Raw genomic sequence first — 21,971 nt, forward strand, 5'->3', positions numbered from 1 at the left:
GAAGCCATTTTACCTAGTTATCAGAATTTTTGATGTATCAGAAAACTTATTTTAAGTGATTTTTTTTTTTTTTTTTAAGAATTGGTGTAAAAAATTGAATGTTACCTTTTGTAAAACATTTTTTTCAAATGAATCACAATAAAAGTCTGAAACATTTACAGGGACATTTGTTGCTTTCGTCTGTTCTTCAGTCTGTTTCCCAAACATCGAGGATGTTTTACAAATGTGTCCACAAACCAAAAAAGTCAATCAGTTTGAATGATTTTCATTAAAACTATTTATCCCAAGACTTCACAGCGTCGTCTTCTCTAATGTGAATGTTTTCTGTTTTTCATAATTGTTTCCATTCGACAAAGAAAGAATTCATTCAAACTGAATGAGTTTGTGGACAAAACTATTTCAAGGCTTTGGGAAACTCTGATAAAACGATGTTAACGGGTCATATTTTAAAGTGAAGAGGTTGAATTAAAGATGACTATTATTATTATAATAATAACTATTTTAGGATAGGTGAGAATGGATGATACCACTATTTGTTTTGGCATTGTTTACCAGTTAGCTCCGTTAGCTGCATTAGCTCCTTTAGCGCCGTTAGCACACCTACAGAGGAACTGGAGCGGTCTGTTTATTAAAGGAAAAGAGCAGTGCTACAAATAACCAGCGTACCTGTGTACTACGTATGTGTGCCTCTGTTTTTAAAGTTTAGCGTTACTTTAGAAACTCATTTTAACAATCCGGAGTCACGTAAACATGACGTCACGCACGACTTTTTCCGGTCAATCGTCATGGAAACGCGTCGTGCGCTAACACTAGCACGGTCAATCATCGTGGAATCACGTGCGTCAACGTTTACTCTATTAACGCGCCCAGCACTAGATAAAACAAATAGTGGTATAATCCATTCTCACCTATCCTATAAATAGTTATAGTTATAATAAGTCACCTTTAATCCAAACTCTCCACTTTAAAAACACGACCCGCTCTTCGTATCTGCTCGTATTGTACGTACAGACGCTGTAAGGAAATAAACACGTTCAACTCGACATTATTTAAAGTGAAAAATACATGAAACGATGACTGACGATACACTGGACCACTTCTTTATTGGGGGGGGAGGGGGGGAGGCGGCCGAAAACAGCGTGATAACGACAAACCCAACAACTCATAAACATCACCACTAAACTTGTCGTTTTGTTTTGCGTGACCATGACTAACGTCCCGTTTTTGAAACGTCAAATAAGGAACTTTAGACGAGGCGCGGCGTCCGCGACAATCTGAGGTCATAAACTGTTATAGAAAAAAACGAGCAATTTTTCACAATGATTTTCCCTTAAGGTTTGAAAAAGATCTGAACGTTCAACAGAGCAACGACACGTACAATAAAGTACAAACCTATAAATCTACCTCAGCAAGAAAAAAACCCTCTGAATCCCACCAGAAAACCAAGCAGTGAGATCCAGAGAGTCCTTTAACCACGGGCAGAATCCCAATCAGTGCAAATATTAACCAGGAAATAAAAGAGTGATCCACTTTCTCTCACACACACACACACACACACACATCATAGAAACGTCCACTCACACTTCATAAAAAGGAAACACAAAGAGAAGAATCCCTAATGTTAGATTGGTGTAGACCTGTCAGTGGTCAGTCAGTCTGGAACCAGGTCCAGAGAACGCTCGTCTCCGTGAAGCAGACTCTTTAAACAGAGTCCGCTTCACTGCTTCAGCTGCTGGATCGTCCTCACAACTCTGTGTGAGCATCTGACGAGAGAGAAAGACACAAACGTCACACACTTTTCTCACAATTAAACTTTTTTTAGAGAGTTTCCAGGAGGTTCTGAGGAACCTTCACCTGCTCAAGTCGAGGACATCTCAAGAACCTGTTCTTTAGCGGTTATACAACCTTTTATTAGTGGAACCACGCCTCCCAAAAAACCCTGAACTTTAAACCATATTACGATTACCTGTGTCTTCCTGCTGCTGCTGCTGCTGCTTCTGTGTTCTGTGATTGGCTGCTTCCTGGACTCTGGTCTGCAGACGTTTAACCTCCTGGTCGTAATCGCTCCACTCGGCCACGATCCTCACCGCCGCATGCAGCTTCGGCTCCTTGGTCATCGGGTTGTTACACTGAAATCGGGAGAAATGACTCCTTATTTTACGCGGAGCCCCGTTTTTCCTGATACTGGACGTTCATTTTATACTTGTAAACATTTAAAGACTTGAGTGTAAATGTGTGTTTCAGTAGCCAAGTGAAATTACGTGGTTTTCCCACAAGTGACTAAACACCTTTAATTATATTTAAAATACAATCCAATATTTACATAATCACCTTTTAAGCACACATAAACCACCTCATACACATCAAACTCCTCAGTCCTCTGCCCTCTAGTGGCCTTTAAGAGACACTGCATTTTTTTGGTTGTCGTTACCAGGTCTATAGTCTTGGCGCTCCTCTTGGTGCTGTCGTCACACCACGTCTCGCACCACAGCCACTCCTGAGGCAGAGACTTGATGGGAACCTGGTGGATCATGTTGTTGGGCAGATCCTGACCACACACACACACACACACACAAACAAACAGTTAACAGAGTGTGACACACTGTGAGAAACAGGAAGAGAACTTTTATAATGGTGTCATTACAGCTCCTCATGTGAATCACAGCAGGACGTGTCGCTTCAGAGCTGGAGATTCATTAGCGTTGATTTTCTGTCTCCAGACGTGAAGGATATTGTGCAGACAGGGCTGATATCTGTGCTTGATATCAATCTGTGTCTGTGTTCAATCTTCTCAGAGAACTTCTCACCTTGGTCTTTAAGGGTGCATTCATATCAGCTCCTTCTTCATCCAAATCCTAAACTTTGAAACACCCACCCTTACATATCAGAGAAGCCAGCTCACTAGCAATTTTTAAAACTCTAGCCTTTAACCATCTCCTTTTTATTCTACCCTGTGTTGTTTTTATTTGCATTTTTACTTTATTTTAAAGTTAAAACAGCGTTTAACCTCTTGACTTTACCATTTTTTTCTATTTAATTCCACCCTGTGTTGTGTTTTATTGTTGCATTTCCTTTTATTGTGAAGCACTTTGAGCTGCAATCCTTGCATGAAAGATGCTATTATACAAATAAAGTTTATTATAATCAAAGGAAGCGAGCACCAAACCTAAAAACGTAGGTCTCGGTTCGCGTGTGAAACAAATGGGTACAACGCAAGGCATTGTGGGTAAACACAACTAAAACTGAGTGAGAACCAGGTAAAAGAAATACGATCATACGATCACGAAAATATCATACTATACTATGTCGTCAAAATTAGACAATTTGTTTAGAAAAAATTTTTTGGTCGAAAATCTGACAAAAACGTCATACTATACTATGTCATCCAAAATGTGACCATTAAAAAAAAAAAATGTTGTCCAAAGTTTGACAAAGACATTATACTACACTATGTCTTCCAAAATGTGAAAAAAAAAAAAAATTCGCCAATTTTTTTTGAAAAAAAAAAATGTGTCCAAAATTTGACTATTATGTCTTCCAAAATTAGAATTTTTTTTTGAAAAATGTTTTTTGTCCAAAATTTGACAAAAACGTCATATTATACTATGTCATCCAAAATTTGACAATTCTTTTGAATAAAAATGTTGGTCCAAAATTTGACAAAACGTCATGCAATACTATGTCGTCAAATTTAAAAAAGAAGTGAGACAGACCTGGTCCAGATTAGAGAGGCTGTTAGGATCTTGGCTCAGACCCTGGTATTGTCCTCTGAGTCGATCTCCTGCTGCTATTTTCCTGAATTTCTTGAGGTCGACCACATACAGAGCACTGCACGAGATAAATGACAGCAACAGCACAGATGGATTCAAGGTCAGTGTGTGTGTGTGTGTGTTTGTGACCTCTTCAGGACCTTGTTTTGTCTCCTATGAAGAATATAACAGTAAAGCCTTGTGTAGTTTGAGGAGTGGTTTAAGCAGCGTCTGATGTACCTGATGTGATATTTGCGCCCGGCGAGGTGACTCGCCCAGTAGCCGGACTTCCAGAAGCGATAGCCGTCCATCTCCCGCCGACTCTCGCAGAACGGAGTGTAACCGTACGGAGCTCCTTCCAGGTCAAAGTCGCGCAGATCCTTCAGGTCTGTTCGGACGATCTTTCCACCGAGGAGAGGAAATGAGACACACGGATCACTTCAGGGCAACCAAACTCACTATTTTCACACTTGTTTGTCTATAAAGAGACAGAAAATCCTAAAAAAACATCTTCATATTGTGTGTGGTTTTTTGTCTAATTCAAGTAAAAAAAGAACAGAATATTATCAGAAACCATGATAAAACCAGCAAATGCTTGTTTTTATGTCCTTAAAACTAGTAAAAATGGTTTGAATTTGTATTTTCAGATGGGATACGACGGGTTAAAAAGTAGACCCAATTCTGACTGGAGAAAATCCACATCGCAATACCATCCATAAAAAAGTAAATATTTGAGTGCAAATTATCATCAGTGAAGAGAGCGGCTTCCTTCATCCCTTTGTTCCAGGTCAAATATTAGCACAGCACAGCAGCAGTGTTTGTGTTTGTGTTGTGTTGTGTGTGTGTAGAGCTCACCTGGTCGGCGTCCACAAACAGGATCTTGTCGACGGCGAGAGGAAACAGCACGTCCAGGAAGAGGATCTTGTATCCCCAGATGATCCTCTGCTTCTCCGTCTGCTGGTGGAGCCAGCGAGGCCACTTGTACTGAACCAGCTCGTACTGGAAGCCGTACTCCTTCGCCATGTAGGGGATGAACTCCTGTCACACACACACACACACGTTTAATGTATGTAAGAATAATTACAAAAATCTGCTTTTCTTTTTTTATTATTATTTCTTCGTTATGTAGCATTTTATAATTTAGTTTTAGACATATTTACATGACTCACCAGAATAAAGCTGAAACAATCACTCAACTATGATGATCTATTCATCGGTTTGAAGATTTCTGATTGTTTTAGCTTCTTAAATGTGAATATTTTCCATCCAGCTCCACAAAACACATAAATCATTAAAATTTAATCATTTTGGTTTGTGGATAAAACAAGACATTCGAGAACATCGTCATTTCCAGGTTTAACAAACATTTTGTAACATTTTCTGACATTTTATGGACCAAACGATTACTCGATTAATCGAGAAAATAATGGACAGATGAATCGATGATGAAAATAATGGTTAGTTGCAGCTCTAAACCAGAATATACTTTACAAAAACACAATTTAGGGAGGTTTTTTTATTATTATTCATAACGTCACTAGAACTGCAACTAACGATTATTTTCGTAATCTACTAATCTGTCGATTCTTTTCTCCATTAATCCATAAAATGTCAGAAAATATATCAAAATAGTTCACGATTAATTTAGTAATCGATTAATAATCGTATCTAAACGTCACAGATGTGGTTATGGTTCAAACACGCTGTTTAGGGCTGCTAAAACTAATGATTATTTTCATAATCTCAATTAATCTGAGTACTTGATTGGTCCAGAATATGTTGACGATGTTCTCCAATGTCTTGTTTTGTCCACAAGTCATAATTATTCTGTTTTTAATTCATTCTACTTTGTTAACATCTATTTATACGTCTTAATTGTCTTAATTTTCCATTAGTTACATACGTATTAGTCAAATGTTTCATTTGATTTCATTAATCGACGGCGTAAAACACAAGAAAGCATCATTAACGCGAGACGGTCGTCATCACATTGTGATATTTCCGATCCATTTTGTGCGTCGCTTTAAATGAGAAGCACTAAATTGCATTTGATTGGCTTTAAATGCTTTCTATAGATAGCGTTTGATTGACGATTATCGCTTTACAAAAGTGTTCAGCGGATCCTACGAGCGCTCGTGATTGCTGAGCTACGTCTTTATTCTGCTCTCATCTAATCAAAGGGCTGGAGTTGGAAATTAGCAGGCCGACACGACGCCGACACATTTACACAAGTTGCTCATTTTTAAATTAAGACGTGAGATTCTTTGGTGAAAGCCACAAGGGAATCGTTTGTTTTAACAGTGAAGAGAAGGGGAAACACTCTGTGAAGGCTATAGGTGTCATAATAGAAAGGAATATTCAAAGAAATCCTTGAAACGGCAACATCCACCGACGCCTTCAGGTAACTGAGTGTGACAGAAATGGATGTAAAGGCAGTAAAAAACAGTGATATGTGGAGGATAAACCAGTGGTGAAGATGAAACTGTGAGCTGCAATTTTATTTATCAGCTGATTTTCTTCTGCTGCAGCTTTGAAAAGAAAAAAGCCGCCGCCATCAGAGAAAATCACCAAATCAATGTCCTAACGCCAAAGACGGTTTCAAAAGAAGCACTCAAGAAGAAAAAAAGAAAGAAGAGAGGATGAATTCTTACCTTGAACGCCGGGGACAGGTAGTTCTTCAGGAACCAGAACTTAACAGGAGTTTTTGTGTTTTTCAGAACCGACAGCATCATGATTCTGGAACACAAAAGAGTAAAAATCAATGGATTCTTTATCCACAGAAGAAGAAGAAGAAGAAGAATGGACGATCTGTGATCTCTGACACTGACCTGAGGAACCTCTCGTACAGATGCCCCGAGGCCAAGGAGAAGATGTTGATCACGTCGTCTTTCTCCTGCTTTTGCTCCTCCGCCTTTCCTCCGCTGGTAAACCCTCTGGAAGACAAAAAACTAAATAAACATATTTTTACACATTTTAAAATAAAGTCAAAAGATGATCAAAGATTTTCTTTGTGTGAGCTGGTGGTGAGAATAACGGATTCAACTAGAAAAGCACTCGGAGAGCGCAGACCTCCGCCAAGGCAGCTCAGTGCCTACAAAATACACCCTGAGTGTTGTAACCAGTGATAGCGTCTACGGATCACGCCTAAAATTCAATCCCTTGTTCCTGGTCCCATTGCGGACATTTCCTGAAAATGTCATCCAAATCCGCCTGTGACTTTTCGAGTTATGTTGCTAAATGACAGACAGACAAACAAACAAACTCTGGCGTGTTTCTACTAGTGCTACCTCGTTATTATTTTGCATTACCATTAGCAATAGTACCTGGTACTTTTTTTGGTTTCAAGCTAGCTGAGGCGATACTATGCCTAACATCGCCAGACTCCCGGACACTGATTGGTCGGAGTGTTGTCACAGTCCGACAAGAGAATCAAGCCGAACAAAGCCGAACTGTAGCTCAGTTAAAAAGACTTCACAATCCTAAAAAAACGTGGCTTAATCTCTAAAAATGACCAGGGAAATGTCTAAAATCTCAATATTTAACAGTGGGGTCTGGTGTTTATCGGTCACGGAGGAAGAAGTGAACAAATAGTTGAATTAACTGAGTCTAATGATTCAGTTACACTGAAAACAAATGCTTTACAAGTCACTAGTCACTCGTTTGTGTGCGTCACGGCACTTTCATGCATCGGTGCAGAGATGACTCCGCCCACTTTGACGAGGCACTATATATTGTAGAGTAGGTTTGTACCTGGTGAGCGAATTCCAGAAGCCCGTGTCTTTCTCCTCGGTCCCGTCACTCAGCAGTTCCTCGTTGAACTTGTCGGGTTTCTTCTGGACCTGATCGACACGAAGATTTAAAATCAATTTCTCAAAGGAGTTTAAGTTAAAGTACATTAAAATATGCTGCTGCTATATCCCATCAAAAGGGCCGACAGGTGATGTATGACGTTCCCCATGTCGTTTATATGTAGTGCATTATGTAAAAGACGAGGTGAGTCTCTGCCTCACATTAAAATTTATGAGCTCAGAAATTGAGGGGATTTAAAATGTCGTCACTCACTCACTCACTGTCCCGGACTTGATTTTATTTATCCAGGGACAGAAATTAAATCAGTTCCATGCTAAGCTGAAGGGCATGTGCCCGTCACCGTGCAGCCTGTTGTGTCAGACAGGCGTCGCTTCATCGGCGCTGAACCCACCTTGACTTTAATGATCCTGCTCTTGAAGTTGTTCAGCACTACGATAACGTCGTCAGAGTCGGAGTCTGCCGGAGAATCCGTGCCATCGTGGCTGTAGATCAGAGAGAAAATTATAAAATTATATTAGAATCTTTACAACGGAGGTTTAATTCCAACAGTAAAAAGCATCTGCTGGATTTAAAAAATGCTAATGAGAGTCACCTGTAAATCTTGTAGATTTCGTCGGAGCGTCCTTTCCTCAGCTTCAGGATCCAGGCGCCTGGGTTGGCCTTGAGCTGGAAGTAACCCTGCAGAACACAACACAGAATAGTTTACTATATATATGTAATATTACACTTTTTACTAATATTATGGAAATATAAAAAACAAAGATGAACTTAAAATATATGTGTGTGTGTGTATATATATATATACATATATGCATATACATATTATACATATATGTGCATATACATATATATGCATATACATATATATACACACATATACATATATATATACACATACATATATATATATATACATATACATACATATACATATACATACATACATACACACATATATATACATATACATACACATATATATACATATATACATATACAAACATATACATACACATATATATACATATATACACATATATATATACATACACATATATACAAATATACATATATATACACATATATACAAATATACATATATATACACATATACACACACATATATATATACATACACGTACATAAATATATGAATTCCAGGATTTTTAAATCTTACCAGGTTTGCCATGACGATGGTGTCCACAATGACCGGCTCAGAGGCCGTTCCCAGGGTGAACTGCAGTCCTCGTGGCGGTTGGCCCGAGCTGACGTCAAAGCAGTGACCTTCCAACAAAAGATGCTCCAGCTCGTACTCCGCTGCCACAATGTTCTCCACCTGTTAGCGCCACAGGAGTCACAGACACATTTATTCTGTGCGCGGCACCAAAATATCAAAGCCCTGCTGACTAAGAAGCTTCACAATGTATGAGAGAAAAAAACAAAACAAAACAAAAGTGAAGGAGAAACCTCAGATTACAACAGAGATCACACCTCTTCAGTGCAGAGGAGGCAGAAACAAGAGAAAAAGCTGTTACGATTCATAAGAAATATAGAGTGAAACAACAAGGTTTTAATTAGAAACTGCACATGTTGTTGTATTGCTACTCAAGTTTCACCTCGTTAAATAATCCTCACTATAATGGTAAATGACTCATGTCTCTGAAAACAACAAAACCAAAACATCCGGTTCAATAAAGGACCAGACCAGATATATACAGTCAGTCCCTGCCGTTTATACAAATAAACTCCATCCCAGTTAATCCAGATTCTCACAGATTCTCTTTACCTCCTGCAGGTAGATGTTGTCCAGGTCGTAGCGAGTGCGCACAGACTCCACCATCCAGCTCTCGGGGGTGTTGAGGTTCAGGGTGAAGAGCGGCGACTGAGGCATGTCCAGGAACTTGGCCATGGGGCCGGGAGAGAAGCTGCTGTCGCTCTGGAACGTCACCTCGGGCTCCAGCACGTAGCGGTAAAAACTGCAGGACGACACAGGAGAATTATACAGTTAAACGATAAACGTCAGGTTTACAGGTGCCTGTCTTTTGGCTAACTCCGTGTTTGTTGCTGCCGTTAACAACCCTCTCTCCCTCGCTTTGTCCCTGTGGGATACCGGGAAAGTATTCTCCTAGATTCACTGTCAGAAACCCAGAGACTGAGAGACACCTGTCACCGAGCAAACACTTTAGATCACCGACAGCTGTCGGAAACACGGAGCCGGTGACATAGATTTTAATAAAAGGATTTCGCTTTCGACAGTCTGTCAAAGCAATCACGACTTCAAATTTCCACTTGCTCGCTCTTTTTCCGAGCTGTTAGAATATCTAACTGTGGGTGCAAGGTCTGGGATAAGTCTGTGCCTAACGATGCTGTTCACAGTGACTGTATTTGCACGTCTATTAATGCATCGCCTTGAAGCCGAGGCTGGAGGTAAAAAAGAACATCGTGAAACTGTCTTCAAATGGATTTAAACATGGTTTTAGGATAAAGAAATATCTCTAATATTTTAAAGTTATGTTTCCTGCTGAAAAAGAACATGACTCTTTCTCCAGATTTACATCTGTAAAGACTTATTTAAGTACATTTTAAGGTTTATAATGTGCTTAATTTATATATTTATAGGTTCTTCCCTTATTATTCTTACAATAATGCAAATAAAAAGTAATGTATCTATATAGACAGACACAGGGAGGCTAAATGACACTCTTTAAAACAGGAGAAAAATAAAAGTGACTGGAAATTAAGGTGAATATCTAACAGTATAAACTAAACAGTTTGCGTCCTCACCTCTTTAGAGGGATTTCAGAGAGTTTGGATTGGCAGTTCATGAACACCCGCATGTTGACATTTATCAGCTGCCTCAGGACCTGCAGATGAAGAAGTGGAAAAGATATTTTGGATCAAAAAAAAATTGTCACATTTTAGACGACATAGTAGAATATGAAGTTTTTGTCAAATTTGGGACCATAAAATGTTTTTCAAAAGAATTTTCTAATTTTGGACGACATAGCATAGTATGATGTTTTTGTCCAATTTTTTTTTAATTGTCGAATTTTGGACAACATAGTATTTAGTATGATATTTAGGCGAATTCTGGACCAAAAAAAAAAAGACAGCCACACTACCAGTAGGAGAGGAGCGAGCTTTTGTGCATCTCTGGTTACTGGATCCACTACAGCAATGACGTCAAAGTAGACATCTCCCTCTTTAGGACGGATCTTCACCACACTGCAGAAAGAACACAAACAACAACATTGAAACGAACCCTGTGCTTTGACTTCTTCGAAGAATAAAACAACTGCAATGACACGCGGTGACAAAATCACCCTGAAACATTAACATGCACGAAACTCTCCGAGGAAATCACAGAGGCAAGCGTAACAACTTTACCTGTATCGGTCATCGGCAAAGTCATATTCAACTCGGGCTTCTCCTTTGGGCTGGGCGGAGAGCAGAGCGTCCACCTTCATCACAAGGTCGCTGGCCCTGAGAGAAAACACCCACAATTAACTCAACAAAGGGTGAAAATACATACCAGTTTATTTATGACGTGATGGAATAAAAATACCTGTCTTCCTCGATACCAAACTGCTCAACTTTGCTTTTAATTCGCTCTCCAGACGTCTTCAGGATGATGTTCTCCAAGAGCAGGAAGTCGTCCTGATTGAACACCTCCTCGTCCTCCAGTGGACCTATGATCTGTGAATAATGAAGGAATTAAAGCTTAATGCACAGATTCATTAGTGCAGATGTTAAGTTCGACCAACGACAATCACTCACTCTGCCGTTGCTTATGACTGCTCTCTGTCCTTTCTTCAGTTTGAGCACATCTCTGCAGTAGGCAGCATGAGAGAGCAGGACATCAAATTTATTTTCTTCATATGCACTCTTGAACAGAGACACATCCATACCCTGAGGAGGAGAGAAAAAAACACTTATTTATTCTAAATCTTCAATCAAAAAACATAGAGATCTATAATTCTGAATCGTGACCTTAAAGTTATTCATCTCGCTCACCCCGACAGCGAACTCGCCAATGTCGACGCCCTTCTGCAGCGCCGTGGCGGTCTCCTCTTTGGCCATCTTGGTGATGAAGTTCTTGGCGTTGTTGGCCGACTGCGTCTGCATGGCGGCCCAGATCGCTCGCGCCACGTGCGTCGTGTCTGCGCTCAGGTCGGCCGACGGGTTGTTGATCATCCCCAGTCGCACTTGATTGCTGGTTTTCTAAATGTGGAGGAAAAGTAAACAAATCGCACAACTGATGACAAAACTTGTGCTTTTTGTCTTTAAACCACGTATAACTTGCTTACTTTTAAAAGCTACAGGATTATAACTACTACTGTGCGTTTGGGGTCACTTAGAAATGACATTAATTTTGAAGGAAAAGCACTTCTTTTTCAATGAATATGACATTAAATTAATCAGAAATACACTCTTAACATTGTTAATGTGGTAAACAACTATTTTAGCTGCAAACGTCTGGTTTGTACATAGGTGTATAGAGGCCCATTTCCAGTGTTTGCTAATGGTACATTGTGCTTGCTAATCGCATTAGAAGGCTATTGGACAGCAAAGTTTGAAGGGCAAAATGATTATTTTGAATAAAAATCATTATTTCTAATCTTGTCAATATATTTTCGATTCATTTTGCAACTCTTTTGATGAATAAAAGTGTGACTTTTAATGGAAAACACAAAAAAATTGTATATGTGACCCCCAAACTTTTCAATGGTTGGTTGAAATCAGGCTATATATGCTGGCTAAGTTAGCATGTGCCTATTTCACATCATATCAATCTCATTTAACACAGCCAAAATGTTAATTTCCCACTATGTTGAGTTATTACTTGCTCAATAAAACTCTATAAACCATAGGTTTCTGACTGTACCATGTGTCTGATGGCATCGTAAAGGAGCTGTCGTCCCGACGGCTTGTCGAAGTCTCCCACCACCCAGAAGGTCACGGGACGGATGTTAGCCTCATCTGACAAACCACAGAAGAAGAAGGAAAAAACAGAGAAAACGTGAGAAGAAAGTCACTGAGGTGATGGTGGGCAAATCAGCATGTGTAGAATGAGTACTGCACTATATGGCACACAAGTTACTATTTTATAGTATATTACAAAATGCTTTCATGAGAACCTCAGCGTGTCATTCTCCATGCAGCTACATGAACTCAACTGCCATGCTTCCCTCGAAAAGACGGAAGGAATTAAGTTAGAAATCACAAATATTTTTGTGAGACTTTTTTTTTTACTACACAGACAAACAAGCACCACATGCATAAATTAGTCATTTATCTCTTCTGAGGATTTGCAACACAGATGGAGGAATGGTGGTGGATCCACTCACACGTCTGAACATTGCCAGCAACATTGTTCAGAGAACACAGGAACAAAAAAAAACAAAAAGAGCAAGTGAGGAGGAGAGGAAATAATGAGGAGAAGTGTGATTACCATGCCTGTTGGTGGTGGTCATCCCTGGTGTAGGGAATTTATTATTTTTTTTTTTTAACACATGAATATAAACAGAAAAAAGGAGAGAACAGAAGGAGAATAACATGAGGAGAGTTTAGCCTGGAACATGACGTACATCCTCTCATTCAGACACACAGGACTCTCGTGCACCTCTGTACCTTTCTTGGTCATGTAGTTCATGCTGTTGGCCACAGCCGCGCTCTTCTCTTTAACGTCCAGAGTCGAGAAGCGAGCGTAGTCGTCGACAAAGAAGTTATCTGTGGCAAAAAAAAGAAAAAAAGAGGTGGAAATGCATGACTTCATGAGATCACGTGACTAAAACCAATTACACGTGTTGCCAATATGTCGATGGGGACTACACACACACACACACACACACACACACGATAATAAGCTAGTGGATAAACACTCATTACACTGGTGTTTTCCTCTAAATGGGATCATCATTTACAAAGTCAACAACATGTTCTACTAAAGAAGACCTCAATATAGTGTTATATATTTTTTGTTATGCATATATATATATATATATATATATATATATATATATATATATATATATATATATATATATATATGTATATATATATATATATATATATACACACACACATACATGCATATATACCCATATACATGTATATATATGCACATATATACATACATATACATATATATAGGCATATATGCATAAGCCTGCCTGGAACAGGTCTGTCTTGTAATACACATGTATATACATATATATACACATATATACATACATGTATATATGTATATACATACATGTATACATACATACATACATACATACATGTATACATACATACATACATGTATACATACATACATGTATACACATACATGTATACATACATGTATACATACATACATGTATACATACATACATGTATACATGTATACATACATGTATACATACATACATACATATACATGCATACATACATGTATACATACATACATACATATACATGCATACATACATACATACATACATATACATGTATATATACATATACATACATTTATATATTCACAAATATATACATATACACACATACATATGTACAAATATACATAAATATGTACACATATACATACATACATACATACATGTGGGCACTAGGTTAATACACGTTAACGCATGACGCGTTTCCATGACGACTGGCCATGGTCATGTTTACCAGTTAGCTCTGTTAGCTGCATTAGCTCCTTTTAGCGCTGGTTAGCGCGCCCTCCAGTTGAACTGGAGCGGTCTGTTTATTAAACCAAAAGAGCAGCGCGACAAATAACCAGCGTAACTGTGTACTGCGTATGTGTGCCTCTGTTTTTAAAGTTTGGCGTTACTTTAGAGAATCATTTGAACAATCCAGAGTCACGTAAACATGACGTCACATGCTTCTTTTTCCGGTTTTTCGCGGCCTGGGTTAACGTGCGTTAGCGTTAGCGTTGATGCCGTTAACGCGCCCAGCACTAATACATACACACATATACATACACACATATACATGTAGAAAAATGACAATTACACATAAACCTCCCGTGTACTCACTGGTATCAGATAAGTCCAGGTAGGTCCTGCTGGTGGACAGCACTCTGGGGTTGATGCGCGGAACAACGTTGGCCTGGTTCATGATGTAGTCGACCACGTCGTGGTCTGTGGCCAGTTCACCCTGAGAGTGACCAACAAAAGTTTCAATGTGTGAGAAGGACAAATCACACAGAGGACAGTGATGCAGGCAGGAGGAGGGCCCTGGGCCATTCAGTCACAGAGAGCATTTTCAAACTTTAACAGCTCCTCTCCGCCGCAGTTACTAATGTCTGCGTATCGACCGAAAAGTTTCCCACCGACAAGTAAGGATTAAACATTAAACGGCAGAGAACAAGAGTGATGACTAACACTCTGTTCAGCAATAACACTAAAATCAAATTAAGCACTGTCCACTGTGCTTAATTGCCCTTTGAAACACCTTTGAAAGAACCAATTCAAAAAGTGGGATCAATTAATTGCCGGAGCAACATTAAAACTGGGAGCAAAAGGCAGCTGGAAGACCTCGGAAAGATTCTGTCTGAGAGACAATTTCTTCCCAATAATCCTTAATAGTGTACTTCATGAAAAATTAACAACTTTCTTCTAAATAGCTTGATTTTAAAGAAGAAGGAGGAAAAAAAGACTCTGCGACTGCTATAATCAGTTAACTTAATTATCAGCGAATATATGTGACCACATCTATTTAGTTGTATCTAATGAGATGAATCTATTTTTTGCTGCTGAAAATGAGTACGGGCTGAATCTCGTTGTTCGAGGATGGAGGAAGCAACCGCACAGAATGTTAGTGTTTTAAAAAATAGAAAATAGATTTAGGCTTTTGCTGAATATGTTAAATGCCCCCTAGAAGGTTTTTCTTGACTCAATCATGTTGGTTTTGGTAATTTTTTATAAAAAGAATAATAAAACAACTAAATCTATCGCTGTTTTGCATTGACACTATTTCAAAGAGCGTGTGTTGACTGACCAGGTAGACGGCCCTCTGGTAGAAGGTGGTCGTCTCCAGGATCTTTTGCATGGTCACCGTCTCCAGTTCGTCCGGGTCCAGCTGTTCACGCTGATACGGGACGCCGTTGTACATGACCACAGGTAACGGGCCCACTCCGGTCTGCTCGTAGTACGCCCGGGCTTCCTAATAAAGCAGAAACCAAAACATATCTTAGTTCTCTAAATAGGATCTATATATAAAAGCCACTCCAAGCTTATGTGGGTTTGACTTTAATTGTAACAGCTTCAGGTCAGGCAACAACGACTTGTATAAAATGCATTTGACATTTGAGTTAAAACCAAAACTAAATACACATGTATCTGCTGTCTGGTGTCATTACTGGCTCAGAGAACTGATTTTTACAATCTTATTTTCTCAAATCGTTACTTTTCACAAACAAAATCATTCATACTGAGCTCATAAAATCATAATAAATCATGATTTTTCTCTACTTTTTCTCTTATCTTTTGAGGGTTGTGGAGGCCAGAGCTAATTCCAGCTGACATCAAGCAAGAGGCAAAGGACACTACCGTTCAAACGTTTGGGCTCGCCTATACAATTTTTTGTGTGTTTTCCATTAAAAGCCACACTTTTATTCATCAAAAGAGTTGCAAAATGAATAGAAAATATAGTCAAGACATTGACAAGATTAGAAATAATGATTTTTATTCAAAATAATAATGTTTTCAGCTGTGCTAACATCATTGCACAAGGGTTTTCTAATCATCCAATAGACTTCTAACACCATTAGCAAACACAATATACCATTAGAACACTGGAAATGGGGCCTCTATACACCTATGTACATATTAAAAACGAGACGTTTGCAGCTAGAATAGTCGTTTACCACATTAACAATGTATAGAGTGCATTTCTGATTAATTTAATGCTATATTCATTGAAAAAAAGTGCTTTTCCTTCAAAAATAAGGACATTTCTAAGTGACCCCAAACTTTTGAACGGTAGTGTAGATTATCACAGTCGTTGTTATGGCCGTGTAGCTTTTAAAAATAAGTAAGTTATAGGTGGTTTAAAGACAAAAAGCACAAGTTTTGTAGCATCCATATGAAACCAGACTGACCTTCCTGTTGCTGTCGTAGGTGGAGTCGGCTCCCAGGATGCTGCTGACCTCCACGTAGGGGAACCTCTTCTCCAGCACCTTCACCACATCGCCAACGCTTAGCTTTCCACCAATCGGCACCCGGTTATACATCTGACAGGAAGGACAAGAAGAGGTGATTTTAAAGGATGCACAACTCTGCTGGTGGTGTAGAAAACAACAGCCTCTACACACTCTAATCGGTAGTCTTCATGAGGTCGACTCACCGCAATGACAGCTTCAAAAGCACTCTGACTGTTCACTTCGTCGCTGATGTAGTTGTAGGCGCGCACCAGTGCCACGCCAGCGTCCTGCATGCCATCGACATCGTCTTCATCCGACACCACAAACACCAACCCGATCCTGGAACACAAGCACAAATAACTCTAATGTGTATTGGACAGCTGAAAAGCAGAGTGAGTGTCGTCTAGTTCATCAGTATTCAAACTAATGAACTGTCCCAAGACGCCACATGCTGCAAGGCATTAAAGGTCCCCTTAAACTGCCTGACAAAATTGCCAAACTTAAAAGGGATTTTAGCTTTTAACTACACATCCGCTCTCAGCAGACTGTTACAGCAGCTGCATCGTGATTTGCCACGTTTTTAAAAGGAACTATGGTGCAATAAAAATCATTAATATTGCATTTTTAAATATTCATTAAGGGAATACATAGATAGACAAACATCCGGACCACTCCGCTGCTAACTTGATGACACAAACACAAACCTGAGTGGGATGTTGTTGGCGTAAAACATCTCTGCGACACTCAGCAGCTCAGTGGCAGCCTCCTGAGTTGGGTCCAGAATAATTACCTGCAACACACACACACACTGGTATTTTCACAAAGATCCATAACCTCCTTCCGAGTCCTAGAGCTTGATTAATCAGGGACAGACTTACCAGATTGTGAAAATTCTTCCGGATCTGTCTGATGACTCCAGGAAATGTTGGTCTGAGCAGCTCCTGAACGTTGTAGGGCCAAGAGCTGTACCTGTGGTCTGTTTCCAGGTTGTTGATCCACTAAAATACAGGAAAGAAAATGATGAAGATGACATTTTATTTGACTAATCAGTAGGTAATCGCTAGATTTCTTACACTGATGGCAGAGCTGCGGATGTCGACGGCGTAGTCCGAGTCAGACGGCTGTACGTTGAGCTTCAGGATGTCGTGGATGTAAGGCGTCTCGATGTGCAGAGAGCGCAGGCCGTCCATCACTCTGGTCTCACTGCGCAGCAACTCAAACACACTGCAGGGGGCAGAGAGGTGAGACTTACAGTAAAAATTGTGAGTGTGTGTGTTTTTCTGTAGGTATAAATGAGAACATGATGCCATGAACGGGACTGCTGGAGGCAGATTACACGCAAGAGAAAGGTACTCGTGTTCAGACGAAACAAGGAAATTGAAGACATTGCTGCAGGTGAGAGAAATTGATTAAAAACAACTTGTTACAGCTCTACATTTCAGTCCTGAGGGGATGTGATGACCTGGACGACGGAGGACCTTCACAGATGTGCTACATTTCAGTCATTTGTCAACTATTTCAGTGGGTGTGGCTTAAACTAAATATCTTTGGACTGCTTTTCGGTTGTTGGGTATTCTGGCAAGCATTATTTTACTCACTTGATGACATGATAAAATTCTGTATGATCAGTGGGTTTCTGTTGCTAAGAGACACAAACAGTGGTGTGAAACGGAGCTGCTCCATGACGTCTCTAAACACTCCACGAGTGTAACCAAACAAAAAAATGATGCATCACTTGTTATTGCGTTTGATTTAAACGTACACCTTGTCTGTTTTTACATAGCTTTAAAACTGAACGGTAGTATAGTATAAATAAATGGTAACCACTTTAGATTAGGGAACACATTCACCATTGACTAGGTGCTTACTAATATAAGTTGTATACTAGCCCTTTATTAGTAATCATTAAGCAAGTATTAACACCTTATTCTACATATGCTATATAAGTAGCATACTAGGTGTTTATTAGTAAACATAAAGCACAAATTAGCAACTTATTCTACATAAGCTATATATGCTATATAAATAGCATACTAGCCCTTTATTAGTAATCATTAAGCACAAATTAACACCTTATTCTACATATGCTATATTAATTAGCATATTAGCACTTTTTTAGTAATCATTGAGCATGTATTTACACCTTATTCTACATATGTTATATAAGTAGCATACTAGCCCTTTATTTGTATCATTAAGCACATATTAACACCTTATTCTGCATAAGCTATATATGTTTTATAAGTAGCATACTAGCCATTTATTAGTAATCATTAAGCATGTATGAACACCTTATTATACATATGCTATATAAGTAGCATACTAGCCCTTTATTAGTAATCATTAAGCATGTATGAACACCTTATTATACATATGCTATATAAGTAACATACGAGCCCTTTATTAGTAATCATTGAGCATGTATTTACACCTAATTCTATGCTATGTACCACCTTATTCTACATAAGCTACATATGTTTTATAAGTAGCATACTAGCCCTTTATTAGTAATCATTAAGAATGTATTAACACCTTATTCTACATATGCTATATAAGTAGCATACTAGCCCTTTATTAGTAATCATTGAGCATGTATTTACACCTAATTCTATGCTATGTACCACCTTATTCTACATAAGCTACATATGTTTTATAAGTAGCATACTAGCCCTTTATTAGTAATCATTAAGAATGTATTAACACCTTATTCTACATATGCTATATAAGTAGCATACTAGCCCTTTATTAGTAATCATTGAGCATGTATTTACACCTAATTCTATGCTATGTACCACCTTATTCTACATAAGCTACATATGTTTTATAAGTAGCATACTAGCCCTTTATTAGTAATCATTAAGAATGTATTAACACCTTATTCTACATATGCTATATAAGTAGCATACTAGCCCTTTATTAGTAATCATTGAGCATGTATTTACACCTTATTATATGCTATGTGTGCTATAGAAGTAGCATACTAATCCTTTATTAGTAATCATTAAGCACGTATTAACACCTTACTCTACATAACCTTATTCTACCTCTATTACGACATGAATTAAGATTTTTCCAATATAAGGTGTTAATATTTACTTATATGCATGTTAGTAAGCACCTAGTTAATGGTGAATATGTGTTCCCTAACCTAAAGTGTCAACAATGATTGCGTGTCTGTACCTGAAGATGTCCTGAGTGTCCAGGTCTACGTGCAGTCCATTCACGAACAAAGCTGAATCTCCAGGCTGCAGGCCCAGAGTTCCTTTGAAAAACTACGGAGAAATTAACAACGGGCACAAAAAGTCAACAACCAAACCCTTAAAACTCCTCTGCAGTTCACCCTGCAGTGAAGTGAACAACCTGCCACATTGTGTAGCATGCAAAGTCAAAGATGACCACGGCGAGGCAACTGTCAGCAAAAGGTTGTTCCCAGACACGTCAACATCTCGGAACAAGCAGTGACAGCTCTATTTAAAGTCTGTTTAGACAAAATCGAATTATTGGAGAAAGAGTGTGTGAATGCATGTGCGTGCGTGCGTGTGTGTGTGTGTTTGTCAGCACAGGCAAAAAGAAAAGCTCAAAGTCGCCCTGGCACGGTCAAATCTCATTAGACAAAGACATCAGATTAATCATAGTCGAGACACTGCAATTACGACAAGACATGATTAACACTAATATTGTTCATCCCCCCTTTAAACAATGGTGTGGACGTATGTGTGTGCGTGAGAGAGGGAGACAGAGAAATGTCTGTGTGCAAGTGAATGTGTCCAAACTACTTCAATCAATAATCCTTTCTCGCTGCAGGACTCTGTGTGCCTGCTGAATGAATCACCGAATCAGTAATTAGGACATTTTGCTGCTCTCTGCCAACACCCACCCAAACTCCTGTCTGCACACCAAGATAATGTGAACACAGCTTGAGGAGGAGGAGAGAGGAGGGAGGGGACGAGGAAGTGAAAAAACAACCGACAAGGAAAAGGCCTGATTACCTATTCCATTAGCAGGGCAAACCCAAACACATTGTCAGGAACGAAACGCTTTTCAAATCAGACGTTGTTTACGATTTATCACACAATAAAAAGGTCAGAGGGACGACAAACACGAAAAACAGGAGAGCAGGTTCTCATTTTGAGATATTTCCCTAAAGACAAAAGGCTAAGAGGCTGCAGCACTGTGTGGCTGTGGCTGCACGCAATAACGCGCTCTGTTTTTCTTTATTTTTCTTCTTTATTGGAGCGGATTGGTAAACAGCTAAACCTTAATTATCCCCGGACAACTCGACAACACAGTCAGCGCAAAGGTAAGGATGGGATGCTCACGCTGCGGAGCAAAAACAGAGGTGATGTACAGACTGTGGGAACTGTGATGAAGGAGAAATTTGTGGCTATACTGAATATTTCAAATCTACTGAATCATTTCAACATAAAAAAGATAATGTAAGCAACATAAAAGCGCTCCTTTTTAATGGAAAGCATCAACATTCACACTGAGGCTCCATATTTTATATCTGTTGACAAAACAAAAACAAAAGAAAAAGGAGAACGAACAAGGGCGTCCTGGTGATTTAAGGATTTAAAATACTAATGTCTCCAGCAAAGGTCCATTACTGCACATCATCCTCCTTCTATCATCCTTATCTGATAATGGCAACGCGAACTTGACAATAACATAAAACATAACCATTAAACCTTTTTGGAAATTCGAATATATAATAATAATAATAAAAAAACCAGCAATAAAGTATTGAATGTAAATCTCAAAAAACAAAAAAGAGAGTGAGCTCGTAAAGCAATTTATTTCTACCTAACTCAAGACATGTCATATAAAATACAGAGATCTGACCTTTAAAACATGAGGCGGGGAATCTTTTAAACTCTCGTCAACAAATCCCATAAAAGGACCTTTATTTATTATTCTATTATTATTATATATACTACATATATGTTTCAGTGTAGCTTATTGTTCTCCAAAAACACAAAAACACATTAATGAGCCTCACTTTTGCACTGGCTCATATGCAACTTCATTACCAGGAGCAGTGGCACTCTAGCTTATTTTGAAGTAAATACTACTCTGCTGCAAACACTCACCAGACCATTAAACCATTGCTGAAAATTGTTTACTATGAATGGATGCATTATTTCTTCTTTGTTTAAATAAGAGGCGCGAGAAACTGCAGAGCCAAAGAATTTTAAATTCAGCGACTAATTTAGTCTTCATCGAAAAATTAAACAATATATAATGAGGAAGTATGAATATGT

At 38.9% G+C, this 21,971-nt stretch overlaps 1 protein-coding gene across 1 annotated transcript in view; it reads right to left on the bottom strand.

Moving 5' to 3' along the window:
- Window positions 1-1,542: 1,542 nt before the first annotated feature.
- The window catches only part of uggt1 (UDP-glucose glycoprotein glucosyltransferase 1), a gene marked incomplete at its 5' end in the record, with an annotated part of 29,038 nt that continues 8,609 nt past the window's right edge, over window positions 1,543-21,971 (bottom strand). Inside the window, 29 exons of the mRNA XM_083892179.1 lie at window positions 1,543-1,763; window positions 1,967-2,129; window positions 2,432-2,548; window positions 3,714-3,828; window positions 3,990-4,150; window positions 4,605-4,787; window positions 6,401-6,485; window positions 6,578-6,682; window positions 7,500-7,588; window positions 7,951-8,041; window positions 8,152-8,237; window positions 8,737-8,895; window positions 9,346-9,535; window positions 10,344-10,423; window positions 10,682-10,784; window positions 10,947-11,042; window positions 11,125-11,255; window positions 11,337-11,468; window positions 11,574-11,780; window positions 12,445-12,539; window positions 13,191-13,289; window positions 14,603-14,723; window positions 15,567-15,731; window positions 16,669-16,800; window positions 16,914-17,049; window positions 17,415-17,500; window positions 17,589-17,708; window positions 17,784-17,934; window positions 19,891-19,982. Of these exons, the coding sequence (XP_083748305.1) occupies window positions 1,744-1,763; window positions 1,967-2,129; window positions 2,432-2,548; window positions 3,714-3,828; window positions 3,990-4,150; window positions 4,605-4,787; window positions 6,401-6,485; window positions 6,578-6,682; window positions 7,500-7,588; window positions 7,951-8,041; window positions 8,152-8,237; window positions 8,737-8,895; window positions 9,346-9,535; window positions 10,344-10,423; window positions 10,682-10,784; window positions 10,947-11,042; window positions 11,125-11,255; window positions 11,337-11,468; window positions 11,574-11,780; window positions 12,445-12,539; window positions 13,191-13,289; window positions 14,603-14,723; window positions 15,567-15,731; window positions 16,669-16,800; window positions 16,914-17,049; window positions 17,415-17,500; window positions 17,589-17,708; window positions 17,784-17,934; window positions 19,891-19,982 (3,510 nt within the window). The 3' untranslated portion in view covers window positions 1,543-1,743. The remainder of the gene's footprint in view (window positions 1,764-1,966; window positions 2,130-2,431; window positions 2,549-3,713; window positions 3,829-3,989; window positions 4,151-4,604; window positions 4,788-6,400; window positions 6,486-6,577; window positions 6,683-7,499; window positions 7,589-7,950; window positions 8,042-8,151; window positions 8,238-8,736; window positions 8,896-9,345; window positions 9,536-10,343; window positions 10,424-10,681; window positions 10,785-10,946; window positions 11,043-11,124; window positions 11,256-11,336; window positions 11,469-11,573; window positions 11,781-12,444; window positions 12,540-13,190; window positions 13,290-14,602; window positions 14,724-15,566; window positions 15,732-16,668; window positions 16,801-16,913; window positions 17,050-17,414; window positions 17,501-17,588; window positions 17,709-17,783; window positions 17,935-19,890; window positions 19,983-21,971) is intronic.

This window comes from Microchirus variegatus, assembly GCF_963457635.1.
Source record: "Microchirus variegatus genome assembly, chromosome: 7".
NCBI classification, from domain to species: Eukaryota; Metazoa; Chordata; class Actinopteri; order Pleuronectiformes; family Soleidae; genus Microchirus; species Microchirus variegatus.